Genomic DNA, 14,796 nt, shown 5'->3' with positions numbered 1-14,796 from the left:
TTTGGTTCAATAATTTTCAAGCACACGGTGGTGTGGATTAAGCATGAGAACTGAACTTTTGAAATTTCTCTTTCTACAGTGGGCAATTATTCTGTAGTTATACCTTCAATTCTCTATATGTCGACCTTTAAAAAAATTGTAATCTATTTTAATAAGAAACAGTATACTGTTACCGAGATAACATTTAGTGTTACAGCTGTTAATCGATATTTTCTTGTCTAGCTTACAGACGTACATTGGATGATAACTATTCTGATGCAACCTCGACATATATGACTATTTATAAGCATAAACTATTTGTGAAAATAGATACAGATGTATATCGATGCATGCACGTTCTAATATAACAGTCCTTTCTACTCTTTCTATCCACTTCTTGGGTAAATTAGATTTGTTCTAGTTTTTGTTTATTAGTCTTAATACTTTTATGTCTCTACAAAAGTAAATGAGGCGCGGCAATTAGTTTTGGAGGAGTTGGACAATTAATAAAAAAAATGCATTACACTGCCAGGTAGTTTTACCGCATGCATCGAGTCACCACACTATATATTCTCCTTGAGCTATCTTTATAGCAACTTAATGTTGCTACACGTTTGCATTCTTGTGATTGTTACTTCCAGTCGATTGAGCAATTGTATTTACGGCTTAAAAATACAGGTCTTTGTTGCCCTTTTGAGGACTTGCCAGCCAGAGAATAAAATGTTGGTCAAGCAAGCCCTTGACATACTCATGCCAGCACTTCCACGCAGATTGCCTCTTGGTGATTCTCGTATGCCAATATGGATACGTTACACTAAGAAAATTTTGGTTGAGGAAGGTCACTCTATTCCTAATCTTATTCACATATTCCAGCTCATTGTTCGACACTCGGATCTTTTTTACAGTTGTAGAGCTCAATTTGTTCCCCAGATGGTAAATTCTCTCAGTCGTCTTGGCCTTCCTTATAATACTACATCAGAAAATAGGCGCCTTGCTATTGAACTTGCTGGGTTGGTTGTCAATTGGGAAAAACAGAGGCAAAGTGATATGAAGAAAGGAATTAATAGTGATGGCACAGTTCAGGGTGCTGATGGACTGCATCATAATTCTGCTGTTGTGGATCCCAAACTTTCTGTTGATGTATCTTCATTTTCAGAGGATTCATCTAAGAGAATAAAAGTGGAACCTGGTCTTCAGTCTCTCTGTATCATGTCACCTGGAGGTGCCTCGTCGATTCCTAATGTTGAAACTCCTGGGTCTTCTGGGCCACCTGATGAAGAGTTTAAGCCTAATGCTGCAATGGAAGAGATGATAATCAATTTTCTTATTAGGGTATGTCTCAAATTTACATTTGATTCATATATTATTGAAGAGATTTACGATTAACCTGGAGTAGAATTTCGATCTTGCACTTTGCAAGAGGCTGTCAGAGTAGAATCTATTTTTGTGGGTGTGGGATTATCAACATTTTTGTTTCAGTTACAAATTAGTTACAAACATTTTTCTTTTCGATTTCCTTTAGTTAATATCTTCTTATTTTCGAGCCAGCCCCTGTGTTATCAGCTTTTGCAGATGTGCTATTTGACATAATCTTCATAATCTCTATTTTACATACTATATCGATGTTTACTACAGAAATTAGATGATACAAAAGACATGCCATTTGTGTGTTCCTTTTTTTCCCCTGTAGGAATCATGTTAGTTTGCCATTGTTGGTCATGATTTAAGAAACAAAATGTGTTTTGTGTGGTGTTATCTAGACTGATAATCCCCCCCCCCCCCCCCCTCTCTCTCTCTCTCTCTCCCCCTCTCTCCCCCTTAGGTAGCATTGGTAATAGAACCTAAAGACAAAGAGGCAAATAAGGAGGCAAGTCTCATGTATAAACAAGCTTTGGAGCTTCTTTCACAAGCATTGGAAGTTTGGCCCAATGCTAATGTAAAATTCAATTATTTAGAGAAGTTGCTCAGCAGTACACCATCATCTCAGTCGAAGGATCCATCTACTGCCTTGGCCCAGGGTCTAGATGTGATGAACAAGGTCTTGGAAAAGCAACCTCATTTGTTTGTGCGAAATAACATCAACCAGATTTCTCAGGTAAGTTTCTTTGTGCATCACGATTTTGTGTTTTTTCGAAGGACAATGTTTGATGGCCCTTTTATTCATCTACCTTTGGCAGATTCTGGAGCCATGTTTTAAGTTCAAAATGCTAGATGATGGAAATTCCTTGTGCACTCTTTTGAAGATGGTTTCTGCTGCATTTCCTCCTGAAGCAATTAGCACAACTCAAGAAGTGAAATTGTTGTATCAAAAAGTGGAGGAACTCGTACAAAAGCACCTCGCAGCGATTGCTGCCATTCAGAGTTCAGGTGAAGATAACTCTGCTAGCATGATTAGCTTTGTGCTTCATGTCATAAAATCCTTAGCAGACGTGCACAAAAACCTTGTCGATCCTTTCAGTTTGGTTCGTGTCCTTCAGCGCCTGGCACGAGATATGGGAATGTCTTGTGGTTCTTATACCAGACAAGTAAGTTTCTTCTTTCAGCAAGCAAATGTTTTGTTTTTTTTATTTTTTTTTGCATTATACCGTTGGATGTTTTTAGATGATATCTGACCATCATGTTTGAACTCATGATTTCTTAGGATAGGTTCGTGGTTTTTATGCTCGGAATGTTTCAAGGTTCATTGAAGTTTGAATATTAGTTTTTTATGTTATTTATATTTAGTGCATTTAGTTGTGTTTGTACGACATTATCGTATGATGCTTCTTTAAACTCCATGTTTTATGCTTCCAGGGCCAGAAATCAGATCCAGATTCTGCTGTGACTTCCTCTCGTCAAGGTGGTGATGTTAGGAGTGCCATTACAATTACAAACTTGAAATCTGTGTTGAAACTTATCAACGAAAGAGTTATGAGTGTGCCTGATTGCAAAAGATCTGTAAATCAAATACTCAACTTGTTGCTATCTGAGAAGGGCACTGATCCTTCTGTGCTTGTTTGTGTTCTGGATGTGATAAAAGGTTGGGTTGATGATGATTTTGGTAAATCTGGATTATCTGCTGTGCCTAGCACATTTATCACTCCAAAGGAAGTCGTTTCATTACTTCACAAGCTTTCACAAGTAGATAAGCAGATCTTTTCCCCGGGTACTGCCGATGAATGGGATCGGAAGTATCTTGAACTGCTTTATGGGCTTTGTGCTGACTCGAATAAGTAAGTGAATTTGTTGGTTTTTTCTAGACAAATTAATACATCTATTACTTTACTATATTATTAAGGAAGAGCACCACATAATATCTACCTTGGTCTCTTGGTATGTTTTTATATGATCTTTCTCAAATACCCCTCTATAAATAACTACCTTCGATATTTTTATTTTTTCAAATTTTTAAAAAGTTTTCTTCACCTAATTAATGATATACTATAATATTTTTTAATATTTAAAATTAATAAATTATATATTATATTATTTAAAAATAAATATAATCAAACATAAACCTTAAAAAAATATTTAGATAAAGAAAAATTTAAACGAATATAATTATATTTTATGTTATTTACATAAAAATAAACTTAACATTAAATTTATACACATGCATACATCCCGTGCTAAAATTAGCTCGTAACACTATATGAACTTAATTGACTTCCAGGTATCCTCTTTCTCTGGGTCAAGATGTGTTTCAGAAAGTGGAGAGGCAGTTTTTACTTGGTTTACGGGCAAAAGATCCCGAGATGAGGAGGAAGTTCTTTGCACTTTATCATGAATCTCTTGGGAAAACATTGTTCACTAGGCTGCAGTATATCATTCAAGTTCAAGATTGGGAAGCTCTAAGTGATGTTTTCTGGCTTAAACAAGGCCTCGATCTTCTTTTGGCAGTATTAGTTGAGAACAAACCAATTACGCTAGCTCCAAACTCTGCAAAAATTCCTCCAGTTTTGGTATTGGGTGAAAGTTCCAATTCTGGTCCACAGCCAATGGCTCTTGATAATCCTGAATGCTCGGATGAAGCTCCTCTGACACTTGATAGCCTTATGTTCAAACATTCGTTTTTTCTGAATGAAATGAGCAAATTACAGGTAGAAATTCCCGTTTTTGTTGCCCTTTTTCTTCAATAATGCCGTCTCTTTCTTAACTTTTGTTGGTAAAAGAACTCAAGTTCGCGGTTATGATTGTGAATCAATGCATTGATGCGCTTCAGTAATCATAAAAGTGTTTCCATAGTTAGGACAATGGGTCCTCTCATCCTTCAAGTACAATGTGGCTTTTGACTTTCTCACACCTAGTTTGGCTTTGGCTCTACTGTTTTTTGGTACTAAATTTGTATGTGTCAGGTAAGAAACAGTTTTAGTACTTATGAAATTGATTTGCATTATAGGTTCTGGATCTCATCATCCCGCTGAGAGAGCTGGCCCACACAGATGCAAATGTTGCTTATCATTTGTGGGTTTTGGTGTTTCCTATTGTTTGGGTAACCTTACAGAAGGAAGAGCAGGTGGCACTAGCTAAGCCAATGATAGCTCTATTATCAAAAGATTATCATAAAAAACAGCAAGCCCACCGACCAAATGTTGTTCAAGCTCTTCTGGAAGGGCTTCAACTAAGTCACCCACAGCCACGGATGCCCAGTGAGCTAATCAAATATATTGGAAAAACTTATAATGCATGGCACATTGCATTAGGACTGCTTGAAAGTCATGTAATGCTATTTTCGAATGAGGCTAAGTGTTCTGAATCCCTTGCTGAGCTTTATCGGTTACTCAATGAAGAAGATATGAGATATGGTTTGTGGAAGAAACGATCAACTACATCGGAAACTAGGTCTGGTCTTTCACTTGTTCAGCATGGGTATTGGCAACAAGCCCAAAGCCTTTTCTATCAGGCTATGGTAAAAGCAACTCAAGGCACCTACAGCAACACAGTACCAAAAGCTGAGATGTGCCTTTGGGAAGAACAGTGGCTCCATTGTGCTACTCAACTTAGTCAGTGGGATGCACTTTCTGAATTTGGGAAATTTGTTGACAATTACGAGATACTTCTTGATAGTCTCTGGAAACAGCCTGACTGGGTATATCTACGAGATCAAGTTATTCCGAAGGTTCAAGTTGAAGAAACTCCAAAACTTCGTATTATCCATGCGTATTTTGCTCTTCATGAAAAGAACATCAATGGTGTACAAGAAGCTGAAAACATTGTGGGAAAGGGTGTTGATCTGGCTTTGGAACAGTGGTGGCAATTGCCTGAGATGTCCGTTAACGCCAAAATACCTCTACTGCAACAGTTTCAGCAATTAGTAGAAGTTCAAGAATCGGCTAGGATTATTGTGGATATTGCACATGGAAACAAACTTTCTGGAAATTCTGTTACTGGTGTTCATGGTGGCTTATATGCAGATCTAAAGGATATCCTTGAGACATGGAGATTGAGGACACCGAATGAATGGGACAATATGTCTGTTTGGTACGATTTGCTTCAGTGGAGGAACGAATTGTATAATGCAGTCATAGATGCATTTAAGGAATTGATAAACACAAATTCACAACTTCATCATCTTGGTTTCCGTGACAAGGCGTGGAATGTCAATAAACTTGCCCTCATTTCCCGTAAGCATGGGCTGCATGATATCTGTGTTTCAATTCTTGAAAAGATGTATGGACACTCTACCATGGAAGTTCAGGTCCAGTTGATCGTGTTTTTATCTTTTATTTATTCTTATAAATACTGCTGCCAGCCCTTGTAGCCTGTAGGTTATGGTGGAGGGGGAATGGAGGCAGAGGTGGTAAATAACAATAATACGTCGGTCTTCAATTTTTTATTTCATTATTTAACATCATTTAATTATCTGCAGGAGGCTTTTGTAAAAATAAGAGAACAAGCAAAAGCGTACTTGGAAATGAAGGGAGAGCTAACCAGCGGTCTTAATCTGATCAATAGCACTAACCTGGATTATTTTCCTGTCAAACACCAAGCTGAAATTTTTCGCCTCAAGGGTGATTTTCTGTTGAAGCTTGGTGATTGTGAAGGTGCCAACCTTCAATTTTCAAATGCCATTACCCTCTTCAAGAACTTGCCCAAAGGATGGATTAGCTGGGGAAATTATTGTGATATGGTATGTGCTCTCATGTTCTAACATATATCATTTCTGTTTTCGTGGTAACTTGAAATAATTTATTCTGATCTTTTGTACAGGCCTACAGGGAAACCCATGAAGAGAACTGGCTTGAATATGCTGTGAGCTGCTTCCTTCAAGGCATCAAATTTGGAATTCCAAATTCTAGAAGCCATCTAGCTCGGGTCCTGTATCTTCTTAGTTTTGACACACCCAATGAACCTGTGGGAAGGGCATTTGATAAATACTTGGAGCAAATACCACATTGGGTTTGGCTTTCTTGGATTCCCCAGTTGTTACTGTCCTTGCAAAGGACAGAAGCTTCACATTGCAAACTTGTTTTGCTTAAAATTGCCACTGTATATCCTCAGGTAGATAAATTCTCTTGAAAACGAGGGTCTGAAAATCTAATTCCAAAATTGGGTCGTCTAAGTATTAATACTCTTGTTTTAAATTTTAGGCACTATATTACTGGCTTCGAACATATCTGCTCGAACGCCGTGATGTTGCAAATAGATCTGAATATGGTAGAATGGCTATGGCCCAGCAGAGAATGCAGCAAAATGTAGCTGCTGGATCTGTTGGGTTGCCTGATGGAAATACAAGAGTGGCTGCTCAGGGTGGGGGCTCATTGGCTTCAGAAAATCAGCTTCATCATGGAGCTCAATCTGCCGGAGGTCTTGGATCACATGATGGAAGTAGTTCTCAGGTGCAAGAACCTGAAAGATCAAGTACTGCTGAAAGCAGCATGCCGTCTGGGACTGACCAGCATCAAAGTTCATCTGGTAATGATGCCGGTCAAATTGCATTGCGACGTAACAGTGCCATGGGATTGGTTGCCTCTGCAGCTAGTGCATTTGATGCTGCAAAAGACATAATGGAGACTCTTAGAAGTAAACATACCAATCTGGCTAGTGAACTTGAGGTAGGACCTTTGTTTAATTATTTGTACCAGTCACTTATCTTCTACTTGTCATGTTCAATTTGAACTGGATGGAAAAATATATCAGGGTATGCTAGCAAAGTGCTTTAATAATTCCGGAAGCCTTGCTGTTTTCATCACGTTGTGGTCTTACACACAGCTAGAACAATCTTTTGAACTTTGCCTTGCACTGTTAATGTTTGACTTGTTGCTAATGTTTGCTTTTGCAGGTTCTACTCACAGAAATCGGGTCACGGTTTGTTACATTACCTGAGGAGAGGCTGTTGGCAGTAGTTAATGCCCTACTTCATCGCTGTTACAAGTATCCAACTGCTACGACAGCAGAAGTTCCCCAATCTCTCAAGAAAGAGCTTTCTGGTGTTTGCAGAGCTTGCTTTTCGGCAGATGCTGTTAATAAACATGTTGAATTCGTGAGAGAATACAAGCAAGATTTTGAACGTGATCTTGATCCGGAAAGTACTGCTACATTTCCAGCCACCCTTGCTGATTTGACTGAACGATTGAAACGCTGGAAAAATATTCTCCAAAGCAATGTAGAAGACCGTTTTCCTGCTGTTCTGAAGTTGGAGGACGAAAGCAAAGGGTTGGAAGAATTTTATGCTGTTGATGTCGAAATTCCAGGACAATATTTCACTGATAAGGTACATCAAGTCAACTTAATACTTGTTTTGTTTATTGGCCACCTGGGAATTGGAGCCTCATTGCATACCTCAATCTATTAGAGGCTAATTTTCGTGGTTTAGTTTTCAGACTGAACTTCCATGTTATATTTTTAATATCTTAGACATTGAATAAGATTACTAGGAATGTCTTATTGATCTTGTTTTGGGTCCAAGTTTGTCAAAAGTGAGCACTTTGTGTCGACATTATTTTGAGCTAATTACATGACACTATTTTGTTTCGTTTTATGCTGCAGAATAAATTTATTAGCATGATCTGATTAAGAATAATTTTTTGGAGTGTTTGATTGCTCCTTAGTATCTATTTTTAAGCTTGGGGCATTTAGAAATGAGCATACTGTGTCAAAGTAGAATAACCCCCAACTATTTTCTTCTCTAAATTGCGTTCTTTTTCTCACGCATATTCAATATTTGACGAATTGTATGGCATGGATGGTTGGTTCATTTTTTGTCAGAACAAACACATGCTTTCTAGTTATTCTCTTAACAATTAACTTGTAATATTTAGCAACCACTCTATTTGGAAATTAAAACTATTGATCAAGACATGATGGCAGTGCCTGTACGCAGTATGATGCCAAGTTCTTTTTATTGATTGCACTCCTATAAATGCTACAATTTCATGCTCTAGATGTATGGCTCTTTGGGAACTTTGCTAACCATTTGGAATTGGTGTAACGAAGTATTTTCAAATATTAGATTGCAATGAAATTATTAAAATTTAGTAGTCTTCTGGGTTAAAAAAGGGCTGAGAAACAAATTGCTCTTTTTTTTTTTTGAGAATACAAATGGCTCTTTTGATATTTTGGTTTTGCAAACAACTGTCCACTGGAGAATTGTTGAATGGTAGCTATATGTCGACAAGAGGAAGTAAAGTTGACCTGGTTGAATATGCTGTTATGATTGTATAAGTAACTAATAGGTGCCAATTATGTTGCGGGTGATAAGAATGCAATGCAGCTGGGTCGAATATCACTTTTATGTAACGGTGTATACTGGATTGCCTTGTTTTTTTCCCTCGTGTTTTTTTAAACTCTGTGATTATCTAGGAAGTTGCACCTGATCATACTGTGAAGTTAGACCGGGTGGGAGCTGACGTTCCAATTGTGAGAAGGCATGGCAGCAGTTTCCGTCGGTTGACCCTGATGGGTTCTGATGGTTCTCAGCGCCATTTCATCGTTCAGACTTCTCTGACTCCCAATGCTAGAAGTGATGAAAGAATCTTGCAGCTTTTCCGTGTAATGAACCTAATGTTCGATAAGCACAAGGAATCGAGGCGTCGTCACATTTCTATTCACACCCCAATCATAATTCCAGTGTGGTCACAGGTATACTGTTAGTACTGAGGTTACGTATTTTCATTTACTTTGGGACATATCAATTGGCTGAAAGACGTGAAAACTATATGTGGGGTATGATACATGAATTTCATGGATTAGTTCCTCCACCAAAACAAGACAAAGGGGGCATTTCTCTCTCGACAATGCGACAGAGATTACTTTACCCAACTGAAATGAAAGGATGAAGGCGAAATGCAACTGATATATCAGCCAGCTAAAATCGTTCTTGTATATATTAATCATATTCTTGCTGGTATAGTTTAGTGGTTGATGTGTTATTTGTGATACTTGGATTCTAAGAAGGTATTATTAAATAACTTCTCAAAATTACTTGTATATATATCACCTTAAATGCATTACTGCCTTAACAATGTGACTTAGTTTATAGATATCTCCTTAAATGCATTACTGCCTTAACAATATGACTTAATTTTGTATTAAAATCTACTCATAAATTTCCTGCGCATGTTTCAACTATTACCATTTTATTGTCGTTCATTTCATTACACTCGCGGGCTGAAATATGCACAGAAGTGATCGAGAGGCAGATTTACCAATCACATATTTCATTATTGCATGTGATGCGTAGGTCCGGATGGTCGAAGATGATCTAATGTACAGCACTTTTCTTGAGGTATATGAGAATCATTGTGCTAGAAATGATCGAGAGGCAGATTTACCAATCACATATTTCAAAGAGCAATTGAACCAGGCCATATGTGATCAGATATCTCCTGAAGCTGTGGTTGATCTCCGGCTTCAAGCGTATAACGATATCACAAAAAATTTTGTGACAGACAGCATACTCTCGCAGTACATGTATAAAATTTTGGTTAGTGGAAACCATTTATGGGCATTCAAGAAACAATTTGCTATTCAGTTGGCTCTCTCCAGCTTTATGTCCTTCATGCTACAAATTGGAGGAAGGTCCCCTAACAAGATTCTGTTCGCCAAGAACACTGGAAAAATTTTTCAGACTGATTTTCACCCTGCATATGATGCGAATGGAATGATTGAATTTAATGAACCGGTGCCTTTTCGCCTGACAAGGAATCTGCAGGCATTTTTCTCTCATTTTGGTGTGGAAGGTCTCATCGTCTCAGCCATGTGTGCTGCTGCTCAAGCAGTGGTTTCGCCTAAAGTGTGTAATTTTTGTTATTTTATTATATTTAGCTTTTCAAGTGCTTCTAGATATTGAAATTTATGATATATTTGTTTTAAATGTCCCACTGCAGCAAAGTCAGCATCTGTGGCATCATTTGGCTATGTTTTTCCGTGATGAATTGATATCTTGGTCTTGGAGAAGACCTCTTGGGATGCCTCATGCTCCTGTTGTCGGAGGCGGTGTTTTGAATAATGTCGATCTAAAACAGAAAGTCACCACAAATGTCGAAAATGTAATCGATCGGATCAATGGAATCGCCCCACAATACATCTCCGAAGAGGTATGCTTTTCACTGTTCCGAAATGCTATAAAATTCGTGCCAGATCTTTTGCGCTGGTGGTATCTCATTGTCTTGTGAAATTATTTGTGCTGCTGAAATATCTCTGTATGTTTTCTCAAAAATTCTCCCGACTGGTTTTGAATCTTGACAAACAGGAGGAAAATGGTATTGATCCACCGCAATCCATGCAGAGAGGTGTTGCTGAGTTGGTTGACGCTGCTCTCACTCCCAGGAATTTGTGCATGATGGATCCAACTTGGCACCCCTGGTTTTAATTTTTTTGTCTTTTTGGGAAGGCTGCTTAGGTTCAAAGAAATTAGAAGAGGTTGGAATTTATGTCAATCTGTAAATCGAGGTTAGTTGATCTCTGTAGTTCAACTTTGTGGTGTATGAATTGGGAAGTTTTGTAATATTCAAAAAGTAAGCTGTCTATATATATATATATATATATATATATATATATATATATATATATATTAGCTTTCTTGTCATAACTTGTCCTGAAACATTTCATTTTTTGATGTTCACGTTCTTGATCTGATTCGATTAATTATTTTATACGAGTGATTTTGTGAGCTAACCTCCGGGGACCTCTAAAGATTAAACACAGAGAAGAGAAAACGGACCTAAAGTATGATGCAAGGATGTGGTAGCACAGACTAGAGTATAACAATGCCGCCGAGTTTACTATGGGTGTGTTATCGTTCGACTCTCGAGGTGGCTTCCATGGAAATATCGATGTTGGGTGCAGTGTAACTTCACTTTCTTCCCTCGCTAAATCGATATTGAAAATTGTTTATTAGTTTCTTTCCATTTGGATGCATATTTTCATATTTATCAGGAAGAAAATGTGCAAGCAAAGGATGTTCTTGCCTTTGAAGCTCGTCTTTTTTAAGGTTCCCCAAAATTTCAACTCAACTTTTTCTTTCTTTTTTTGTAGAAAGACATTCGGTTCGCGATCTCTTTGATATATTTTTGGAGATATTTGGGTCTAGTGATCTTCATTACCTACTTTACTTTGTCTAGTAAAAAACACCTTTGAAGTAGTTTAATGGATTGTTTTTTCTTTAGTTTCTTTTAGCTCATTTTATTCAAGCACTGTTTAAATAAAATGTCACGGTAAATTATATCAGCTAAAAATATGTACTTAAAAGTAACAAATTCAATTATTTAAAGAGCGATATAAAAAAACTTTCTCTGAATCCATTATCTACGGGCATCAAATTTAATAAATATCACGTCATTTTAGAAAATTATGGTGAAAAATCGTGGGTAAATTAAATTAAAATCCCTTTGTACATGTTTATCTTAAAATTCAGTCCTTGCAAGATATATTTTGTGATTTGCTACTTGATCACAAGTCACATGTAGTTTTAACTCACTACAAAACTAGTTTTACTTTTTACCTTTTTATTATTAAACTACATTTTGGCTTTGAAAATGACAATTCAAAATCAAGCTCAGCTAAGTCGACTGTCATATTCGATTTCAGTAATTTTATACTTCAAGTTTGACTGTGTTGTTTACATGTCATCCTTTAATGTGTTTGATGATTTGCCATATCTTTTTTTTTTTTCTTTTTTTCTAATTTTTTCTTCTTAGTTGAGACTCACTTTCTTAAGTTTTAGTGATTTTCTTGATTATGTTTAATTGATTTTGTATGTGAAGAGGTATGTTACTTGATCTAGTGCTTCTGATGTGTTCATCGGAGTTTCAGTATGTAAATGTAATAAAGTATGGAACTTTTTGAATTTTTACGTTTATTTTTTTTCCTTTTTGAATGAAGAAGACATCTTGATTTAATATATCTAATTTTTTAATCAATAGTCGTGTTCTTATAATCAGTAATGACATTTTTTGTGTTTTTGATGCCAAATCGTAAGTTGGTAAGTTGCCATTGTCGTTTTTTCTTGGATCTTTTTATATTTATTTTATTATTTTATATGGGTTGTTGAATGATATTCAAGATAAAATAGACACGTTACCTAATAAATTCAAATATCTTTCAGCTTCAAGAACGACTCTAAATCACTTAAAATTCACCTTGTAGAGAATTTATGGGTAGATTGGGGAAGTTGGTGAAAAATCCCCAATCAAAACATTTCTTTGGGTTCACTCTCTATCCACAAAATTGTGGTACTATGTCATACAAAATGCGGTACACTTCATGTAGAAATGTGGTACACTTCACGTGGAAATGTGGTACTAAAAAAGTACCCAGGGACTGAACACAAAAAAAATCGACGGCTGAGGACTGAAGGCCAATTTTCCGTATTTTTTTAGGCACCATATTTTCCCAAAATAAATACCTTTGCAAATTCCAGCTTTAAAACACTTTTAACTCGACTCAACATTCTCCATATCAATTCAGTGCAAAGAACCAGTTCCATAATTGGTTTGAAATGCATGGACATTAATAATATATCATTTCATGCAATTAATCTAATTCAGTCGTTTTCTTTGTTATTTATTTTGAAAATGTCAGACCAACATCTAAATTTTTTTGTTTTAATTTCTTGCAGGGTTAACCGGTTGTTAAACCAAAAAAACAGTACTGAAGGTTGTTCAAAAATAGCTACAAACATAATGGTAAAAAATTTCCATGAAGTGTTTCAAAAAGTGAAACAACGAATACCTGAAGCGACACCAAAAGTACTTAATTTTTGTGAAGTACTACCTGATGTGACCTCTTAAATACTCAAATATTTTTGAGAGGTTTTATGACAGATGCGCAGTTTCGTGGAATGATGCGAGTTTTCATATAACACTGTTGTTAAAATAGGTCGTTTGGTCACACGATCTTTGTTCAATATGACAACTAAATTATAAAAACTTGAGATAACACTCAAGAATTATTTCATATTCATTCTTAAGACGAAGAGTGTTGTTGTCTTTCAGTGTAATGAGGTTAAATTTTGTACTTATAATGATTTTTTTACTTGGAAAATACGGAGTATGGTATGATACTATTAAAAGGAGGTCGCCTATCTAAGTGTGAGGACGAGCCGCCTTGACGAAGCACTTACGAAGTTAAGTTGTGTTCCATGACCAAAACGAATACAGCCGAAAAATCAAAGGAAATGTTAGGCAAATTATTGTGTTGATGTTATTGTCTGATTTTATATAACCTGTCAAAAAGTTGAAGATATTATGTTCATTTTGTGGCTTAGTAAATCCGATGGTATTTACTAAGAAATATTCAAAGCCAAAAGCCACACATTCTAATGCATAATTTTCAATATGAGCTCTCTTTCGGCATCGCGTACATTCATGCACTAATTTCATTCACTTGTGATATTTTTGGAAATTTACGCTTAATGAAGTAATTGAGCAAAGAAGACAAGATAAAATTCGAAACAAAAGCATTGAAGGAAAACCCGCACTCCCAAGCGTTGCCTGGGAATTGAAGGCAGCCCAGGGGACCCCAAGTGTTGTATGGAAATTACAGGTAGCGTGGGGGCACCCGAAAATGACGTCCCTGCAATGTTTGTGTTGTTTCGCAGAATGACGTGAGTTTTCATTGAACAATATTGTTAAAATGTGTATAAATGTCACAATTTCGAGATATGTGATTTAAATATCAATCAATCTAAATAAATTAATATACTATTCAAAATATAATATCACATTTGAGGAAATCAAACAAAAGAAGAGCAATTGCATTCATATTATCATTGAATAGTTCTTATTTTTTCTCAAAATCAGTTTGCTATATTTCTGGTCGTAGAACTTGTGATTTGTAGTATCTCTATCACAAGTTGAAATCGTTGTATCTTGAGAGACGATTGTCATATCTCATGAAACACCATGTGCGATGCAAATCGTAATAACGACATAATTCTCTTTTGTCTCGACTTGGAATTTGTTAAAATAATTTTTTGAGTCTTATTATCTTCAACTTACAGATCTCGTAAAGGTGTTTTGGAGAAATCCCTACCAGCATTGAGATCCATTTGAATTTTACACTAAATCTACATAGAACAAATATAATAATATTATTTTATTGAGTAAGTCTCTAATACAACTGTATCATAACGCAATTAGTGAAAAGTAATTATTTTAATATAAAATAATTATAATTTTAACTTAAATCAGCATATAATTACATAATATTTTTCATAACATAAAAAACAAAAATTATATTTTTTATAACGAACAATCATACTTTGAACATAAAAAATAATATTTTATATGGATCAAATCCAGTCATATAATTTTGTATATTTTATTATACATGATAGTATATTTCTTGATGCACTTAATTATTTGACTAGTCATAACTACAATAAATTGGAGGAGT

The 14,796-nt window shown here is 36.0% G+C and overlaps 1 protein-coding gene across 1 annotated transcript in view; it reads left to right on the top strand.

The window, feature by feature from the left end:
• LOC142522330 (uncharacterized) overlaps positions 1–11,390 on the top strand; it is a 35,894-nt gene extending 24,504 nt beyond the window's left edge. The window contains 14 exon segments of the mRNA XM_075625635.1: positions 658–1,311; positions 1,802–2,074; positions 2,157–2,504; positions 2,773–3,191; positions 3,632–4,058; positions 4,358–5,656; positions 5,828–6,088; positions 6,169–6,459; positions 6,549–7,013; positions 7,241–7,672; positions 8,761–9,039; positions 9,641–10,192; positions 10,287–10,496; positions 10,652–11,390. Coding sequence (XP_075481750.1) covers positions 658–1,311; positions 1,802–2,074; positions 2,157–2,504; positions 2,773–3,191; positions 3,632–4,058; positions 4,358–5,656; positions 5,828–6,088; positions 6,169–6,459; positions 6,549–7,013; positions 7,241–7,672; positions 8,761–9,039; positions 9,641–10,192; positions 10,287–10,496; positions 10,652–10,771 — 6,030 coding nt within the window. The 3' untranslated portion in view covers positions 10,772–11,390.
• The last annotated feature ends 3,406 nt before the right edge of the window (positions 11,391–14,796 follow it).

Source organism: Primulina tabacum, chromosome 13 (genome assembly GCF_025594145.1).
Source record: "Primulina tabacum isolate GXHZ01 chromosome 13, ASM2559414v2, whole genome shotgun sequence".
Taxonomy (NCBI): domain Eukaryota; kingdom Viridiplantae; phylum Streptophyta; class Magnoliopsida; order Lamiales; family Gesneriaceae; genus Primulina; species Primulina tabacum.
This window is presented reverse-complemented; position numbering and strand designations above follow the sequence as displayed.